A 19,638-nucleotide genomic window follows, 5' to 3' on the forward strand; every position below is an offset into this window, starting at 1 on the left:
TTCCTGCCTTGCAGCAGGACCTGTGGAGCTTTAATCACATTAAGAGAAGAAAATGCTGATATGTGGTGTGTTTTTCATTCGACTGGAGTGCAGAGCACAAACTGCATTAGCAATTCCTCCCCACAGGGGCCTCAATGAAAGAAAACTTGCACCCTGTTTTGATGCTGTAAGTACAAAATGGATACTAAAGAGTTGTTAAAAACCCACCACAAAGTCCCTTCCTGTTCCTTCGTTCTCGGTTCAAGAACTCTATTCAATAAATAACTGCACCTAATTGATGTTAAATTTGCTTGAACTTAACTGTCAAAATGTCTTTACAATTAATCAGATTTCTCACCCCAAAGTATAATTTTCCATTAGCTGGGAACTTCAATCGCTGATAAACTTATTCTATGTCGATTGGAAAATGGAAAAATCTATTATTCAAACAAGCAAAGTTTTATATGTATGACTTTCTTGGCTTATAATATAAACATAGTAGATAATTTAACTAAAACATTATGTATGCAGCAGGGAGCATTAAGTATTTTTACAGTAATCTGATGCACTATTGTAGTAATTACCCTACTATTCAGTGAAATAGAATATTTTCTATTTTAACCCAGCATTCAAACCACATACATTTACATTCTTCTGCAATCTTTTCTGTGCAATGAAATATACAGTGCTTGAAGCTGTTTTAAAAGAGCAAAATGCTTGAATTAAGCCCAGAATTTCTCTTCCTGCATTTTTAAAGTTCAAAGAAAACAGGGGTGGAAAGCTCCTCTGCAAATGTTAAAAAGGTGGATCTATTCTCTATACCTGGAAGAGGAAGGACATTTATTTACATCAGGTAGTCCCAGTTTGGTGGCCTCTTAAAAATATTTACTATAAGCTGAAAATAATTCAGAAGAAATGCCAAATTCTACACATCCTTGAGCCTCTCAGTGCATCTATTTTATACTTCTGTAAGAGTAAACAACATCTGCAGCTAATGAAACAAATGACACAAGTGACCAGCTATCAAGGTGACTCCAACACAAGCTGAGAGCAAATTTTCTCAGCTTTATATGTGAGTCTCTGAACGGTCATTGTTTTTCTCAGAACCCTTAAATTTGGCTAGAATCCATTAATATTCTAAAAATCTCAGGTTTCTCATAAATAAAATGGCAAACTTTTAGCTCTTATGGTCCAGACAAAAGCCTGAAAACACAACTTGACTGCACTCTGAGGTTACCAAAGCCACAGAGGCTATAGAGGAAATAACAGGAAGTGCATATGTTATTTATTGCTTAATCACATTATTTTTAGTCCAATGTAATGACTTTAGGTGGTCCAAATAACCACTTTTGAAGCATATAGAATACTACTACTAATAATAATAATTACATTTAACCACCAAAATCTGCCTCTTGCAACTAAACGTTTATTTAAACAAGAAAACATTCAGAGATCTTTAAAGTGAAAAGCATCCCTTTAAAATATTGTTGAGTAGTAAATGATTGACAACACTAAAGAAATGCTATAGATTACAACAAAAACATTTCTCTTCAGGCATATTCTTTATTCTCATAATGATTATTAATTCCCTACTGATGATATTATGTAAATTATACTTACTTCTGGGGCTCTCACATCACGGCCAAAGTTCTTCAGATTGAAGAGAACACAAAACAAAAACAAAGAAACCCAAAAAAACATTCAGGGAAAATGAAGGCAAATTTTGAGATTCCCAAGCACGCAGCTGGCTTGTTTCCAGTTTGGGATTTCTTCAGGCACTGAATAAAAAACCAGATCTTTAGATTTCAGACTGGTGACAGAGCTTCCTACGGGTACTACAAGGTGATGTCTGCCTATGACTAACAGGCCTCGACAACTTTTATTTACACTCATGGAAAGACTGATGAAGGAAGCATTAATTATGCTAAGAGGCATAAAACAACTTGGCTGCACTCAAAACCTCAACTTGTTTGGCTCTTCACGTGCTGTGTGAGAAGCCACAGAGGTTTGGGGCAGAAGGCACATAAGTGACCCAAGACTGGGGTGACTCTTGCTCTAGAACTGGAAAGATGATGTTTGATAACACCTTGCAAATCACCCTCTGTAAATCTAATGCCCAAAAAACCCAATGTTTCCATCTGCATTTTTTCATCTGCTTTGCACAGGGACCAGAGGAGACTGAATTACAAGTCTAGTCTGCGTGAGGATTAAAAAAAAGGTGCAAGTGACAAGCTCTGAAAGAGAGATTCGGACTTTGCTCAAATATTGGCCATAAAAGCTTCCAGCCTGCTCAGAGCCTGCAGAATTTTCCCTCATTCAGAAAGAGTTAAGCACCGAGAAATGGGGGCAGGGAGTTCCGAGGATACAGAAATCCACAGGAATTTGTTTTAATAGCCACTGCTAGATGCATACATACTGGAGAAAAAGCACCTAATATAATTTACATTACACCGGGTTATTCCAAACTCAGACAACATTTATTTCTTATAACGAAAGAGTTCATCTAATTGAAATGAGATTTGAACATAAAACTTAGCAGAAATGGATCAGCTCCTTTGAACTACACAATGGAAAAATAGTAGACAGTGAGATCATTAGCTAGTACATTGCAGTGAGCTGGAAACAGAGGAGATGTCTGGTTCCCTTAAAACTATTTATCGGCAGGTAATTTTTGGTCTGTTTGAAAGCCTTTGCCAAGGCAGCCATAAGACCAGAGCTGATAGAAAGGAAAAATCACCTAACTAGCACAGCAACACGGGGGTTTCTGAAGCTGCTCGTTGATAAAACACCCTGACAACTTCCCACATTTCCCAGGAGCATCACATAAGGAAAATGTCTAGACACAGTACCAGTGATACCATACAAGTCTTAAAAACACAAACAGATATTGTCTTTCAGACTTCTTCAAGTGAGTCATTTCTACTGCATAGCAAACAAATTGTTAGATTACTATGAACACCTACAGGACGATTCTGGGTCAGAGAATCTCACAAATTCATGAAAGGGTCAGAAGTCAACAACAGAGTTCATGCTTGGCTCCCTCAGGAACAAAATTTAAGCTGAACACAAGATTCTGCTCATCAGTCATTTTGAAGTTCCTTGCAATGAAACTGCTGTGTTCAGTGCAGGCTCCTTAAATTCCCATCAGTCTGCACACCAAGTGCAAGTTTTTATGGGGATGCTTTTGCAAGGACAAACTCACCCTTGAAGATGCAGAAGGCAATTGCAACATGTGCAATAGCAGGCAAGGACTAGAGATTATTTCAGCCTACATATATGATGCTGTCCTCAAAATTCAAAAACCTTGGAGTTTAGAACACCTCTGGCAAAGACATTGGCTAAAAAGCAGTAAAGTGGATTTAAGATGGCAAGAAAATTGCCATTGGTTGTATGTTACAAAAATCAGTTGAGATACCAGAACTACAATTTGGAATTAATGAATGGCTTGCTTCTGCTATATTCTGCACAATTTCTTTATTTCTAAAAACATTTGTCTTATTAAAATATGAAACAGAGTCAATCAGCCACAATGGCTGTCACTACCATCTCATGCTGCTACAAACACACTTGGACTACAGTCTCTCCTCCCCAGCCATGATGCCACTGCAGGTCGTGCAGGGAATGGGATGCTCCAGCTTTTGTGATCACAGGTGCTGTTATTCCTGTGGATCAACCCCCTCAGTAAGCAGCAGTGTTAAATGATAAAGGAGGCACTATCAGTCACTTACCATGCTGCTGATCCCATTCTGGGGCATCCCTCCTAGGTCCTGTCTTCTAGATTTGAGGTGGTGAACAGCACCAAGGAGGGAGGCTGCTGTCTGTGAGCTCTATCTCTCTCCCCACTTCCAATTGTTTCTGTTTCCCCTTTTTCTACATTTTTTATTTCTTCTATGGGTACAACTGTCTTCACTTCCCACTGATGTCAGCAGTCCTGTCATATATAGGTGTGTTCACAATTCCACTGCCTCCACTTAGCACTTCATAACTCACTGTGTTCAGTCCCAAAGTACAGTAAGTAGTAGCAACACCAGCAGCCTTGTCTGGTAACATGTACTTAGGACGACAGGGAGATTCGATTACATCCAGGCAGGAATGTGCCTAACTACTTGCAGACAGATGTATGGCACAGAGCTCCAGGCAGTGATACAGAGCACCCAGGCCCAAACCAGCTCCTGTTTGATCTCCACACCAGCCAGGCTGGAAGCAAGTCTCCTTAATTGCAGCTCTGTATTCCCACTGTTCTGCAGAAAATGGCAGCTTTTTGGAAGAAAAGGAATAGACATCGGAATTTTTACTCTGAAACCATACAGTTTTGGTTCCTAGGAAAAGGTAGATCATCTAAACATCTCCATCACTGATGTAACAGACATACTGGTATCACAGAGGGCCTGGCAGCTGACACTCCTGCAGCAGCAAGACTAAAGCAAGTTGCTGTATCAACTTCCTTCACCTGACTTTACCTAATAAGTAAAATTTCCCTCCTTTGCTGAAGGAAAGAAAGTAGTTTGAAATATTCTATTAATATCCAAAAATATGTTAAAGCTTGTAGCTGCAGGTTTTCCTACAGATCAACATAATTACTTTAAGGTAACACTAACAGGAGATGCAACAACACCAAACAATGCCGAATTCTCACAACCCAGGATAAATTAAGAAAAATAAAAGGTACCTCCAAGACACGTGGCTGAGCATGGAGTGAACCCAATATATTCCCAGTCATACATCACAGTGCCATCTCCAGCATGAGGAAATTCTGGCGTGAAGGGCACAGGATCACTGTCACAGGAGGGTTGGTGGCAGACTCGTTCTGTGGCGGGCCTCTCATCCTCACACTCCTCCTCGGGCAGCTCCACCTCGGTCTGGGTGAAGGAGAGAAGGATCCGGCACTTCACCTCTCGCACCTGGATGCCACTGCCACACGTGGCACTGCACGGGGACCAGGGCTCAGGAATGAACCTGCAGAGCACCACAGCACTGTCATTGATTCCACGCAATTGTGCCTGTGTGTGCACAGCTAAAACACAGCCAACTAGCACAGCAACACGGGGGCTTCTGAAGCTGCTCGTTGATAAAACACCCTGACAACTTCCCACATTTCCCAGGAGCATCACATAAGGAAAATGTCTAGACACAGTACCAGTGATACCACACAAGTCTTAAAAACACAAACAGATATTGTCTTTCAAACTTCTTCAAGCCAGTCATTTCTGCTGCATAGCAAATAAATTGTTAGATTACTATGAACACCTATAGGACAATTCTGGGTCAGAGAACCTCACAATTTCATGAAAGGGTCAGAAGTCGATAAATGGGTGTTTAGACACATATCAGAAAATATATCAGAAAAACACCATCAGAAAATACATCATACTGACTCTTAAGTAGAATGTACAATCAAGTATCTTAAGTCTCACACTTGACTCCCACATCCCAGACCATTACCAAAATTCACACAAGAAGATGTAGGAAAAGAGGAGGAAGAATTATGAGGAACAGGGAAAGCTGTATCCTTTGCTGAGGAAAAAGGAAAACACTTAAATCTTTTCTCAGTGTCCTTCAGCAGGGAAAAAACAGAGAAACTCCAGGAAGATGCATCTGTACAATATAAAATAACACCCCAGATACACAGACTTGGGCATATTCCAAAAGTATACATGCAATCTGCTTAAATCTGAGAGGTCCTCACCTTATGTCATACTAATTAGCAACCAGAGAAAAGAAGGCTTTTCAAATGGAGCCATATCCAGTGCACACCACAGCAGGCTCTTCTCTCATCTTCAATAAAGAGGTCTAACCACTCTGCAGTCCATCATTTTTATTAGAAAGCATTTATGCCCCGATGAACTACAATAAAATCTTGTTTTACAGGTCATGAATTTGTTATAATATTCTCTGATTTTGAGGGTCACATTAATATCTGAAAATAATTTTCAAAATGGCACTAGAGACAAGGGGTTGGATTTCATTAATAAAGTTATCCTGGGTGGCTCTGGGGTGTACTTTATGAGAAATCAAATACAGAATTTCCTTGAAGTTTTTTTCCCCTATGAAAAGGCTGGAGTTGGTCTTTATTATATGTCCACATGTAGCTGATGATCAAAACACCAGTGGGAGATATAGGAGGATAATTTGACCAATGTTAAAAATGTATTTGGAAAGAAAGATCCAAATTCAGATTCAAAGATTTGGCCCTTATCTTTGATAAAGAATGATCTTTCCCTTACTGCAGGAAAGCTGCCCTTACAAACATAAGAACAGTTGTGTAAGACAAAAATCAGTATTTACACTCTGCATACACAGTAAGCACAGAAAAATGTCAACAGTATGGTTTGACTCTGTGCACAGTTTATCATCTTGCCAATAACTTCTTGCCAGTATACACAGAGGAGGAATCAAATAGGAGAAAGGAGAACAGATGGCTGGATAACCGGTAAGGATTCTCTAAGTCAGTCCTTGGGACAGTCACCAAGGCTGTGACTGGGACAGACCCCAAAAGTGACTTTTCCTGTGGAAAAGACTTTCCAACAGAGGTTAAAAGATTAACTGGTTATTCCTTAAGGAGATGTCAATGAAATAGCTTTACAGCTCTGTACAAAGATAAATATATCGAAGCCCATCAAAATTTCCTTGAGCTGTCTCAGAATTTTTGTTAGAGCTTTCTGGTCCTCACCAGACCTCAGGAAAAGGCACATTATCCCCAGCTCCTCTTGACACCAAGAGCTCCCAATGCTCATTCCTTCACAGGTCTGAACACCTTCCTGCATGGCCAGATTGATGCTATCAAGGATGCTATCAACCCAGTGCATGGCTGTGTCCTGCAGAGATCAAATCTGAGCAAATGCCAGTTAGGAGCAGCCCAAGCGCCACTGAGTCCATGGCACAGCTGGTGGGGTCAGTGCCCAGATGCCTCTGATATAAACTCTAGTGAATATTCTGTGGGAAAAGCTGCAAAGGAAGCCTTTCTCCTACCCCAACAGATAAAATCAGCTTAATCCTGGAACACCAGATCTCAATCTTTTCAAAGACAGCCATGCAAACTACCTAGGGTGGCAAAATCTCCCTCATCCAAGGAAATGCATCAGCCTAACTCAAGCATATTAGCTGTGCTTTGAAGACAACAGGATGACAATGAGTTCAGAGGGAAATTTGTGCTTAAGTGCTTTATTGGATCATGGCCAGTGTGCACAGGCTTAACAAAATGATTACTTTCTTCTCCTTCTGTGTAAAACAAAAAAAATAGGCGCATTTATACTTATGTGCCTAATTGGAAAAATAAAATTGATGGACTTTTATAGTTGAAAATAGTTGGTCTTCTAACCATACCTAAGTTTACAGTCTGAAAGCAATAACTTCTTTTGGTAAAAGCATGACAGCAGCATACCAGAAATTAGTGTTAGTTTTGTGTACTGTAGTTGAGTGCACTTCAACATTCCAAAAATAATGTATCTCAAGGACATTCTTTTGAAATCCTGTATAAATTAAAGGAAATTTTGAACCACAGCAACAATTTCACTCAGCAACCAACTGATTTATAAAGAAACTCAGAAAATTCTAAGCATTTTTTTCCTTGACTTATAGCAATCCTATATTAGAATTGAGCTTTTCCTGTTGAATATTAGTGTCTGGTATTTTTTCAGTGAAGTGCAAGATAAAAAATGAACACAGTAAATGCTTTTTATTGTACCTTGGCAGTTGTTAAACTAGTCATGTGACTATTTACCTACTGAAATCCTAAACTATAAAACTTCTCCAAGGATGATCATGTTTAAGTTACAATAAGTACTTTCAACAGATGCCAATGGAGAATGCTAGTACTAAAGCAGAGCAAGGAACTGACTGAACATAGAGAGCTGATTTTTATCTAAATTTTGAGTTCAGGCAGATGGGGCTTTTTTAAAATTTTTCCTTTATCTTGAACATGCAAAAGCAAAGCCTGTGACAGGTCATTAAAGCAAATGCTACCAGACTCCTCTTTTTATTTAAAAAAAAAAAAAATAAAATAGAAAAATGCAAATTTGAGCAGGTACAACCTTTTATAATTAGCTTTTTTTACCAATCATTCTTCCCAGTGCTACATTGAATTAAATTTCTCCCATGCCCATCTGAGCAGGTATAAATTATGAAGACACTTGAGATGCAATGGAGGGCACATCCATGCTGCAGTGTTATCAGTCTAGCACTAATGGAAATGTGCATTCACCTGGCACATGCTGTAAAAGCAAGTGAAGGATGACCTGAAAAATGAAGCAGTGACCTAAACTAATGATGATTAAACTGGGACAGAGCAGCCCAACTCAAGCAAATCAAATCTGAACTGAAAACAACTCAGTGCAGTCCTCTACAGCTTACTGAAGATTTGTAAAACACAATTTGAAAAAAAATGTGTCTCTTAATTTTTAATTTTCCTCATGACCGTAGTTCTTGCTTTCAGTTAAGACAGGAAATGCCTAAATAATGAGAAAAAAAGGCAGCTCTAACATTATTTCCAGTTCAGTCCTAATGCACCAAGGGTCCTGGATAAAAGCCTAAAGAAGCATCTACAATGTGGTTTCTTACTGAGCAGAACTTCCATGGTGCTGGCACCCTACCCCTGCCTGCAGCACCACCCTTGCCTGCTCTGCACAGCCACACTGCTGCTTTATCAGCCTCAAGGGTAACACGTTGGACAAAAGCACCAGCCTGTTTTCAGAGAAGGAGCTGTGAGAAATGGGTAATTCTCCATCACCAAAGGCACAGTGGGGACATGTCTGAAAATGACTCCAATGCAATAAATGGAAACCTTTATGAGGAACACTGCATTTCACATCACTTTTTAGCTCATATTGCTGAAAAAATATATCAGTTTTTGAAAGCATTTTAGTTTTTCCCTAAGCAATGATAGAGAAAGGCAGCTGAGGTGTCTATTTCTTTAACTTGCAAGTAATAAAAGGGATGTAAGAACTTGCTGGAGCTTCTCTGCGAATCCCACTGTAACTAAGAAGGCTCAAGGGAAGAACATTTAAAATAATGATTGGTATCAACTGTCATCACATTCCACAACTGAAAACTAAAAAGGTCAGACCTACATTTTTCTTGGCCTCACTTTAAGGACAGTCATTTTTTATTTTGCTAATAATAAAAAAAAGAAGCTTTTGAACATTCCCCCTCTATGTAAATTCAGGACACCAGCCGTGGTAGACCACAGAGGCAGAAGTATTTATCTTCCACAAGCTACTTTTGGCATATCCATCACTTGTGGCTTCTAAAACACAGCTGCATTTATTCTCTTATTCATTATCAACTAAAACATCACACAAAAGCATAGAGAGAAAGTTGTCATAAAAGGATGGACTAGAAGTTGAGACTTCATATTGTGGTTTAAATTTGGATGACAAGAGAACAACTGAAATTAAAAGTGATTTCATTTTACCAAGGAAATCATAAGTCTCCTGCTTGGGAGAGGTGGGCTGTGAGTTATCACTGTGCCATGTCTAAATTACAGAAAAAAAAGTTAAACAGATCTGAATCAGAGGGAAATCTTGTTATAATTTATTCTGGGAGCAGGAACAATTTATTGTCACAGTTTCTCTTTAAATCTTAATCCCTGCCCTAAAAATCTGACTCTGGCTGGAAAGCACCAGACAGTTTGGGCATGAGGTTTAAAGCACTGATGGAGAAATTCTCTGGTTGCAAACCATTACTGTCCACAAGACCCACAGACAATCTGCAGAAAGGAATGAAGTCAGGCATCAGCTATTTCTCATCTCTCCTTACCTGCCAGCTCCCTTAGGAGACTAAAGAGCAAGCAGAAGACAGTAAAATGAGGCTCATGGGGAATCTGGTTACAGTGCTAGAGCTGGGTCCCAGGAGAGCCCAGAGTGGGGTGCACAGCACAGAGAGGGGTGGTGAGGGGAGCCAGCAAGAGGTGGCTGCAGAAACCTTTCAGACTTAGGTGAGGATGCTTCTGGAAATTGCGAAGGAAAATCTAAGGACAGAATGAGGCTCCTGAATGAAAGATGGAAAACATCTAAGTCTCCAGAGTAAGTGGAGAAGAAAAAGGCCACAGTGGAATATATAATCCTATATTCATTTGTCTAGGAAGGATGAATAACTGCTGACATTGTCAGGACAAGGCACAAGGCAGCCCATAACAAGGTTTCCAGCTCAGCTCTGTTCCATTCTACAATCTCCTCTGAACCAGCAATGCTCTGTCCCTGCCAGTCCTCCCTGATTGTTCTGTCAGACTGATGCTGGAGGATCCTAAAATCCCAGAAACTGCATTAGCTCATGGTTGCCACAGCAGGACTTTGTAATGCTAGAGATAATTTTCTTTATAGCTTCATGCTGAATCCTCCCTAGAAGTGACCTCATGTACCTTCACTCTGCTCTCCTGACACTTAAAAGGCACATTTGATTGCATCATCCCCCTTTGACAATCACACTTTATTTTTATATCTTTGCTACTACCCTGTCTGAATTCAGGGCCACTGATTTGGAGAGTGAAATAACCCCTCACAGTAGGTTGACACTTGACTTGAGAGGCTAGAGCAGTGAAAAGTTTAAACTACAGTCACCATAACTATATAAACACCTGTTTGGCAAGAGGTTTCTCCTGTGAGTCATTGCAGGTGTAAAGATTTTATTACTCATGGTCACACCTGTTGCTGCATGTGTGCCAAAAATCAGGAATTGCTTGATGGAAGAAGAAAAATAGGCATAAGGTACACTCTGCTATCAGGGCAATATAAATCCAAAGCAACTTTATTAAGCTCATCTAAATTATTCCAAAATGACATTACTACAAAAAAGTGCAGAATTCAACACAGCAAAATAAAATACTGTTCAAAATCTCACCACATACAAAGCTAATACTTTCTAGAAATTTAAATACTTTAATGCCTATATATTGAATATATTACACATATAAACAAATACGTGTGTGCGTATATGAAATGTACACAGGGGATATAAGGAATTGTGTGGATGCCCTAACATATAAGGGTCAGGAACAAGTGTAGCTGGATTTAAATTGTGCTTTCATTCCCAGCACTTGCAAGGCTTAACCTCATCAGTTTTTAAGAGGACTCACAAAATCCAGATGTTATTTCACACATATACACATGTAAAATAGCACAACTTACCCCCATAGATGCAGCTAAGCACAGAGATCAGCAGGTTTTTCTCACTTTATGCATTAGTCTCACCCCCCAAGGAAATCCTGGCAACCCTACAAAGTACCTCTTAAGTTTTAATACCACCACTACATTCTTGAGGTAACGGCTATGACCGGGATAAAACTAAAGTTATTTGATTTATTTCTGCTGAAGCATCTCCACATGCATTAATTAGGGCTTAATCAGGCTAAAATCAAGATCCTTTGAATTCCTGAATGATATAGCGGCACTTTAACAGTGTAGCTGTGTATCATCCAGAACAGCAGCTCCAGAAGCAAAGTTACTGGGATGTAAAATTAGGAACAGCTCACCGCAGGACTCATCTCCTATGGAGGGCCAACTGTCAAAGCAAACTGCACAGCAACAATCATTGCAGAGGTCTGCAAAACACGCTGGAAATGTTTCTTCACTGTAAAAGACCATGTACTTACGTTGGCTCTTCTGAGACTGTGATGGTCTCTTCCATTTCATGGGCCTGTTTAAACCATGGCAGTTTTGCTTCCACAGGACTTTTTTCTGGTAGAGGACAAAGACTCAAAACATTCAGTAATTTCTCCAAAATCAAAGCAATATGTAAATGTCAGCATTAATCATTTCAGAATTTCACAGTTGACGTTGCTTAGGGATCTAATGCTTTTGCAGATATATAGGATAATAACGCAAAAACTAGTAGAAAATTTCATCATGCTGTTTGAGCTCCATTCTTTGTTTTAAACGTGCAGAAACGGAGAAGGAAAAAGGAAAATAGTTTGAGTATAACTTAATGAGCTGCTGAGTCATATTGAGAATGTTGACACCAGGACAACGCATTTAATTTAAAACAAACAAGAACATCCCAGGTGATACATATGGAGTTTCAATCCCATTTCAAGTATTATTGAATACTTGAATACTTTTCATTCCCATTTTTCCCCATATTATTGAATCCTTTTCATTCCCATTTCAAGTATTATTGAATACTCCTCCTCCCTGTGTTAAGCTCATTAGTTCTGGTTTTCCCAGTTTGACCAGACTGTATAGATTTAGTTGGCACGTTCACTTCATGACAGTCTGGCCGCATTATCAGCAAAAAATATCAGCAGGGCACTTTTACTAGCACCAATAATTAAAGTGCTTGTTTCTGCCAAAACTGGGAAAAAAACCCCAACGCCTAGTAAATTCCAGCTTCTGGCATTTCTGAAAAAGGTTACCAGGGGCTTTTAATTCTCCGGACAAAAGAAACGCGAAACAACAGCAGAGCCAGACAAAACCCTGGTTACCTTTTGGCTTGTAGCAGGGCACTGGCACGATGCACTCCTCCTTGATGTGCAGCTTGAGCTGCGGGTTGCAGCCCCCGACGTGCTGCCCGCGGTGGTCGATGCACAGCACGACGCGGTAGCGCAGCCCCCGGCCGCAGGTCACCGTGCACTGGGGACACAGCGGAGCCCCTCATCACTGCCCGGCAGCACTGAGGGGCTCACTAAGGTTTTCCCACTGAGATGTAAGGGCTTGTCCCTGCGTCGCTAGGTGGGTAAGGAAAAGGTTGGTGATGGGGGGAAAAGGCGAAGTTTTGGGGATGCAAGGGGGTTTTTTGGGGGTTCTGTGAGGCTTATGTGGCTGAAATAAGAGCGGCTGCGCACTGAGAATGCACTCTGTCACAGTGGTGATTTTCAGTCAAGGCTGGGTCAGGGGAGCTGCATTTTCTACACTCTGGTGGCACTGATGTCATCTAGATGAACTAAGGAATTACAGGAGTGCTGGCCTATCTGACTGTATCAGATAACCACAGCCAGGACAAGCTGGCTTAGGCTATTGTTACTGTAATGAAAGGTAAGAACTCTGGAAAATCACCCTTGCAGGCTTGCCAGCCCCTGAGACAGACATGCCTTTAACTATTACAGCCAGTGAAATACTACATTTATCAAGAACTGAGACATAAATGACCTGACTGCAGAGGGGCCTGACCTCTGTCTCTAACTTGTGCATGCAAAGCAGGAATTCAACAGGCACAAGGAATTCTACATTTGCATTTTGCTCCACACAGACACATTAATGTTTTGATTATCAGGCAGAACTGCCTAGAGCAAACTAACTTTTCCCAGTAATATTGATTATCTTTCTGGGCTGTACTAACACAAGACCAGAGGCTTTCTTTAGAAAACAAGACTGACGGTCCAAATTACTTCTCTACTTACTTGAGACCACTCCATTGCCACCCATTTAGGACAATCAAACAGATTGCAGGTCTGAATGACTTTGGGCTTTGGGGCATACATGCATTTCCATTCCTCCACTTGCAGTATCTCTCCATGGATGGTCTCCTCTACACACACAAAGCTTCTCCTCTGAATACCACCTCCACAGGAAACTGAACATGCAGTCCATGGGTTATGTTCCCACCTGAAAAAAAAACCCTCATAAGGCTCTTTCTTATTCCACTAACCTCTATTAAAAATGCAAAATATTGAGTCCAACCTTAGTGTCAATTAAACCTTACTGGTAGTTTGGTTGCTGGATTCTTACCACATACAAATATATCGACTCTCAGACCTACCTTGCATTATTCAAGGCTTAAGCTCATGTGCAAAATCAGAAGGAGAATTGCAAATGTAAGCATATTTCAAAACATAACTGAAACTCTTATTCTCTTATTCTAACACAAGTTAGAAACTGTGAATATACTGATTAATGGAACGAATTTACTTTCAAATAGTCTAAATCATCTAAATTGAATACTTTTGACAACTAATTTGCATGATCACATAGACACTTATTACCATTGTCAGAGACCAAGAAGCCCCTGTATTTAAGATACTATGAAGTCTGAAAGACAAAGACAGATCTGGATGCCCTTAAAAATGTGTTCCTGAAGGAATTTTTATGGGATTTCTAATACTTTGAGTCAAGCCAGCAATTTCATACCAAACTGCTTTCATCCATAAGGACTGTGATGAAATGAAATTGTGGCAGGTACCATTTGGCTGGTCCTGACTGCAGTTCTGCAAGAGTTTCCCACCCTCATTAAAATTCCATTGAACGACCTTGTATTCACACTTTCCAGCTTGCTTCAAGCAAAAGGCAGCTGCTCATCCATCTCAGCTGCTTTGGCTCACTCAGCTGATTGCTCCTGCAGCAGGGCAATGCACAGATTAAGGAAAATTTAGGATTAGAAAAGCCTGTGAATCAGCAGAGCTCTGGGTAGCAGCCTCCGATAGAGAGATGATAAACAATCTGCTGGGAAGAAATATCTTCAAAATGGACATCTATTCACAATCTTTACAATAAAAATGGAAAATGTTGCACCATCTGAAGTGAGAAGGACATGGAAGATTTTAGGCAACAAACTCATTTTCATTTACCTCTTAGTAAGAATCCACATTTAAGCAATTACCTCTCAAAAAATCCTGATTTCAATGATATCCTGCTCCTCTCAAATTTAGACATAACAAGTTTCTATTGAAGTATTTGTCTGTAGGTTCCAATGACACCCATACAATATCTCCTCACCCTTTACCTTGCATCTCTTGCTTTCTTTCCGTCACCCTCCTGAATCAAAGCCAAGCCCTTGGAAATGATTGAGTCCTGCAGTACCTCTAAGGTTCATCAATGTCTTGTTAGTTAAACCTTATCTCTGTTACTGCAGAGGCTCAGAAAGGATCATGAAAATAATTATATCTGTTCTGAGCAATGGACTCAGCAAAGACTACAATATCCCACTAAAATCAATTAATCAAGAGTAATCAACTTGGCTATCATAAAGGAAGTTATAATATCAGACTCAATGAAGCAAAGGCCAATAAATCAAAGCTGAATTTAAGCAATCTACTTTTTATGATGCAGCAGGTAAATCAAGGACACTTCCTATTTTAGGCAATTCATTAAGCTGCCTACAAAACCATATTAATCATGATTAAGCTCAACAGAAGAATGAATATGAAGCACAGATCAAGCCATGGGACACCAACCACGGAGTATACACTCAAAAGCATTGTGAATAAAGCTATGTGTTGAAATACTGATGTCAAATCACAATAACAAAGTGCATTTGAAGAGCAAGAGTTACACTCTTCTTTGACTAAAAGGAATGGCCAGTGTTAAATAATTTTCTTTTTAAAAATCAGGAACTAAAGAGCAATTAACTATTTAATGAATTAGCAGCTCATGGATTTATATATGCAAGGCTCACTGTGCTGTATGTAATATAAGGCTTGCAAGTGTTTATAGCGTGAAGTTTTATAGTTGTTTTTCTTTATCTCATCAGTTTCAAACACACTCCAGATCCCATACTCCCACAAGAATTTTCAAGATGGAGTGAGGTCCATGGCTACTGGGGAAAAGGGGGGTCTTGGGCAAGCAGTCAAGGAGATGCTTTCCAGAACCCACAGCTGTCAAGGGATCCTCAACAGTCCAACAAGTCTGAAATAAATGGAGGCAGTCCAAAAGCTTTAAAAGAAAATTTTCATCCTGGGAAATTTTTCTATTTATTTCAAAAGAATTCTCCATCTGTAAAAATATTTCAGTGGGGCATTTACAACTGTAGCCACAGGAGAACCCTTTCAAGATCTTGTGGTGTGCACCACGACTTTCCCACAACTTCCTCGTGCGAATGGGAAAGCAGTGGTGCACTCCACAGGGCTGCCAGGCAGCCTCCACATGGCCCTGGTGCTATGGAGGAGGTGAGATGAAGGAGGTGAAGCAGCCTGCACAGCTTTGCTCCAGCCTGCATCCTGGAGCAGCCTGGATTGGGAAAACCCAATCCAATCCGGATTTGGGGTTTCCGTCTGCTTCTCAAGAACAGTCCTGGGTCAGCTTGCAAGAAACAGGTAAGAGAAGAGGAGAAAGCAGAAAGCACAGGGTAATGCATTCCAGCTCCTTGCATGCAACAGCACAGACAAATCCTGCTGCACTGAAGCAAGACTTGCATCCACACTGGAGCAGAGTCACCTCCTCCTGCAGGTAAACAAACTTTGAGCTGCTGTTTTCTTTCAGCAACTCCTTCAAGAGAAGGTGTTTCTGTGTCTTTGTGGTGTTTCCTTACAAGCCCTCCCAGTAAAACACAGCCCATTTCCTCTCTCCTTCCTGCTGGCACCAGCTCTGAGCCCTGCTTGGCTGCCTGCTGTTTCACAGCCCTTCCTCTGAAGCATCACCCAGGAAGACCATGATGCTTTCTGACAGAGCACACCGAGGTGCTGAAATGAGGTGGGACTCTGCCTGTGGTTCTGAGTGTTTGAAATAAGAGATCCTGCCCACAGCTTTATCACAGACATAATCTATCTCACCACAGTGTCATGCAAACGTGCTGAGCACAGCAAAGCAGAGAAGAGGGGATTAAATTTCTCTTCCAAGTGGTCTCCAAGCCGTAAGTGGTTCAGAAGATGAAATACTCCTGTAAATAAATTAAGCTGAGTTCCAGGAGAGATCTGAAGTACAAAGGCATTGGCAGAAGAAATGGAAAGGGAGAGGCACAGAATATAATTAGAGGACTCTACCGGATAAAGGTACAGAGGAAAAAAAATCCCCATCTATGCATGAAAGCCAAAGTATCACAGGACAGCAGATCCACAAGGACAAATTGCTACAGAAATAAACTATGACATTTATATCAGCTGTAATCAGTAGCTCCCCTAAGCTGTGCAAGTCGATGATTTCATTCTTATTACTTCATATCTTTACTTCTTTAGAAAAATACACATTATTCATTACATGACATAATAAAGCAGAGGTTCAACTCACATAAATATGCAACCAACTCATCGACTATAATTCTTTACATTAAAAGCAAATGTGACTCAATACTCTTTAATCCTAACATTCTTTCTAAAATATCTAAGGGTTCCTGAGAAGTTTTAAATCCTTGTAATTGATTCAGGTGTTAAAAATTTTTTTAAAAAAGTAACAAACTGTTCTTTGATGGCCTAATTTAAGGAAACAGATATTGCAACAATTTTGTATTTTGAAAGTGATGTGCCATCTTTGATGTCAATAAATAGTCTATAGACCGCAGAATGTAAAGAGGAGAAGGATCAGATCTCTCAAGAGAAAAAGAATTTCCAGAATCCTGTACATCGCAAGGCCTGTTTTATAAAATCTCATACACTGTCAAAAGAAAAACCTTTCAAGACAAGAATTCATACATGCAGTTTAAAGATGATCTTCTCAGCACTACAGCCAGAAAAGGCTGAGGGGGACAACTGTTTATTTTAAAGACTTCACATTGGTATTTTCAAGAAGAGCATATTAACCTCTGACTGTTAAGCTAATCATCCAGAGCACACTAAAATAAATCACAAGATTCAGAGATGTTTACAGGACTCTTGTAAACTTAACCTCCTGTATTAAAAAAAAAAAAAAAAAAAAAAAATCAAAATATGTCCCATTATCTTAGTACTGAAGTAGCATATTTGCAGTGAAATTGTGCTAAAGCTGACACATGTGCTGTCCTGGTTATACATACCGAGGAAGTGGCTGGAAGTGATCATAGGGCATGATTTCTTTAAATCCATCACTGTCAAAGAAAATAAATATTTCATCATTACTTCTCATATCCAAGACTGTACATCAAGTACATACTTTTATGTGATCATGCTTGAAGTAAGCAATTCCCCATGTGAAATGCAGGAATCTTACTTCATTACACATGAGCCTTATGGTGAACCTTATGACTTGAACAATCTTACCTTTTCTGCATGGATAAAGAATTATTCAACATACAGCTTCTCTATTTCATGCCATAAATGAAATAAAATATTAAATGAGCAAGCCTCCAGCAAAGAAATTTATTATCAGTGACCCTTTAGGTCTGTGTTACTTCATTAACAAAAAGATATTCACATACTTCTATCTGTAACAAAGACTGCTGAGGGACATGAGTGTCAGTGAAATAAATACATCACAAGATTAATCCTCGATAGGTTCTGAATGCTGCTTAGCACCCTTCTAGAGTTTGTTTGAAATGCATAGCATAGAGCAGGTATAAAGCTGTTGTGGTCCGATGTAGGTATTTAATTCCAATATAAAACTTAACTTCCAATGCTAGGAAATATGGTATTATACCCAGTAGTACTTTCCTTTTCCTGACTGTATAAGCTAAATTTGCAAGGTAAAATATAATTACACCCTTTCTTTCCCCTAATTTTCCCATTCCAGCTTTGGAACATTTGGCACCCATTGCCATCGAGTATTACTGAAGTCTTTCTGCTTCATACAGTGATCAACTCTCCAGGAAAAACTCTTGAAAGTCTGCACATCTATAACTGTTAGAGGTCACTATCAACGATTATGTTCAACAGGAATGAAAGGAAATGGACAGTTTAGCTATAGGAAATGAAATCCATTGAGAGTGTTTCCTTTTCTTGCATATAACTCTAGCTCGGCCAGCTGGCATATTAATGTGAGGTTCTGGGACTTGATACTGTGATGTTATTTTAAGATTCTTTAGCACAGCCAGGAAACCTCACCAGACAATCCAAAAGTTAGTTTGAAATACTGTAGTGCAATTCAATACAATTTATGTGTACTGTAGCCTTTACAATTTGGCACTAATATCCTGTGGCGTTTGTACCAAAGGATATTTACTTGGAATTATTTTTTTTAATGCCTAATTTTAAAAAACCCAAACAAATAGGCCCAAGCTTCAATTATTAAATTGTCAACACTACAGTAACAATGAAGTACCAAACTTTTACGGCAGGCAAATGAATAAACCAAGTTAAACCATGTGAACACTTGCACTCACTGGAGCTTCTGTCTGGCTGTTGAGATGTTCTGAATGGCAGCATCAATAAATCCAAGAGTAGGCAAATCCTCTGTCCTCCTCACACAGACTCACAAGATCCTCACACTACTGCTGCACTACTCAGCCACAGACAAAACAGAATTAGCCCTTTGGCAAAGTGATATTTGCAATATCTCTATATAAGCAAAATCTTCTATTCTGCAGCACTGAAGAAGTGCCACACATCTACTGGTAGAGATATCAGCCTTTAAGATATGCAGTAACCAACCAAGATTAAGTAGCCTTAAAGGTAAAAAGAATTGAAATTAAGTAAGTACAATTCCTGCTTCCTTAGTAACTGCCTGTCACACACAGATTTGTTTGCCATGCAGACCTGGAAGGGCAGGGATCCATGTTGCATTCCTTCAGCTTGGGCTTTGGCTTCTTGTTTTCTGGGTGATAATGGCAGTAGTGGTCAGGAACAACACGCTTCAGACGAATGTCCACACACTCAGCTGAATTAAGCTGATAACCTAGGGAAGGAGCAAAGTTAAACAGCCTTTTCTCCCCATAGAATTAATTTTCTGTCTTACTCTTTTTTGGTTTGCTTTTAAACAAGGAAACAGGAAATGCACAACCAGACCTTCATTTAAGGCAATTCAGCACAGCAGTTATATTAACCTGTCTTAACACTAAATGAGCTTCCAGCTCTTTATTCTACTAATATTCTAAGAGTAGAGGCACACATATTTCCTTCTGATGCAGGAATACTTGTACTGCACCAGCTCACCCGTCAGAAAGCAAAACTATGAA

General features: G+C 39.7%; 1 protein-coding gene across 1 annotated transcript in view; it reads right to left on the reverse strand.

Annotated features, from left to right (window-relative positions):
• The window catches only part of ADAMTSL3 (ADAMTS like 3), a 165,463-nt gene that overhangs the window by 34,165 nt on the left and 111,660 nt on the right, over positions 1-19,638 (reverse strand). Inside the window, exons 10-15 of the mRNA XM_054272627.1 lie at positions 19,220-19,358; positions 17,566-17,616; positions 13,307-13,511; positions 12,392-12,539; positions 11,564-11,648; positions 4,649-4,935 (exon numbers count right to left, since the gene is read on the reverse strand). Of these exons, the coding sequence (XP_054128602.1) occupies positions 4,649-4,935; positions 11,564-11,648; positions 12,392-12,539; positions 13,307-13,511; positions 17,566-17,616; positions 19,220-19,358 (915 nt within the window). The remainder of the gene's footprint in view (positions 1-4,648; positions 4,936-11,563; positions 11,649-12,391; positions 12,540-13,306; positions 13,512-17,565; positions 17,617-19,219; positions 19,359-19,638) is intronic.

The sequence above is a fragment of the Melozone crissalis genome, unplaced genomic scaffold (genome assembly GCF_028551555.1).
Source record: "Melozone crissalis strain CALT ecotype California unplaced genomic scaffold, PUWL_Pcris_2 ptg000014l_1, whole genome shotgun sequence".
NCBI lineage: Eukaryota > Metazoa > Chordata > Aves > Passeriformes > Passerellidae > Melozone > Melozone crissalis.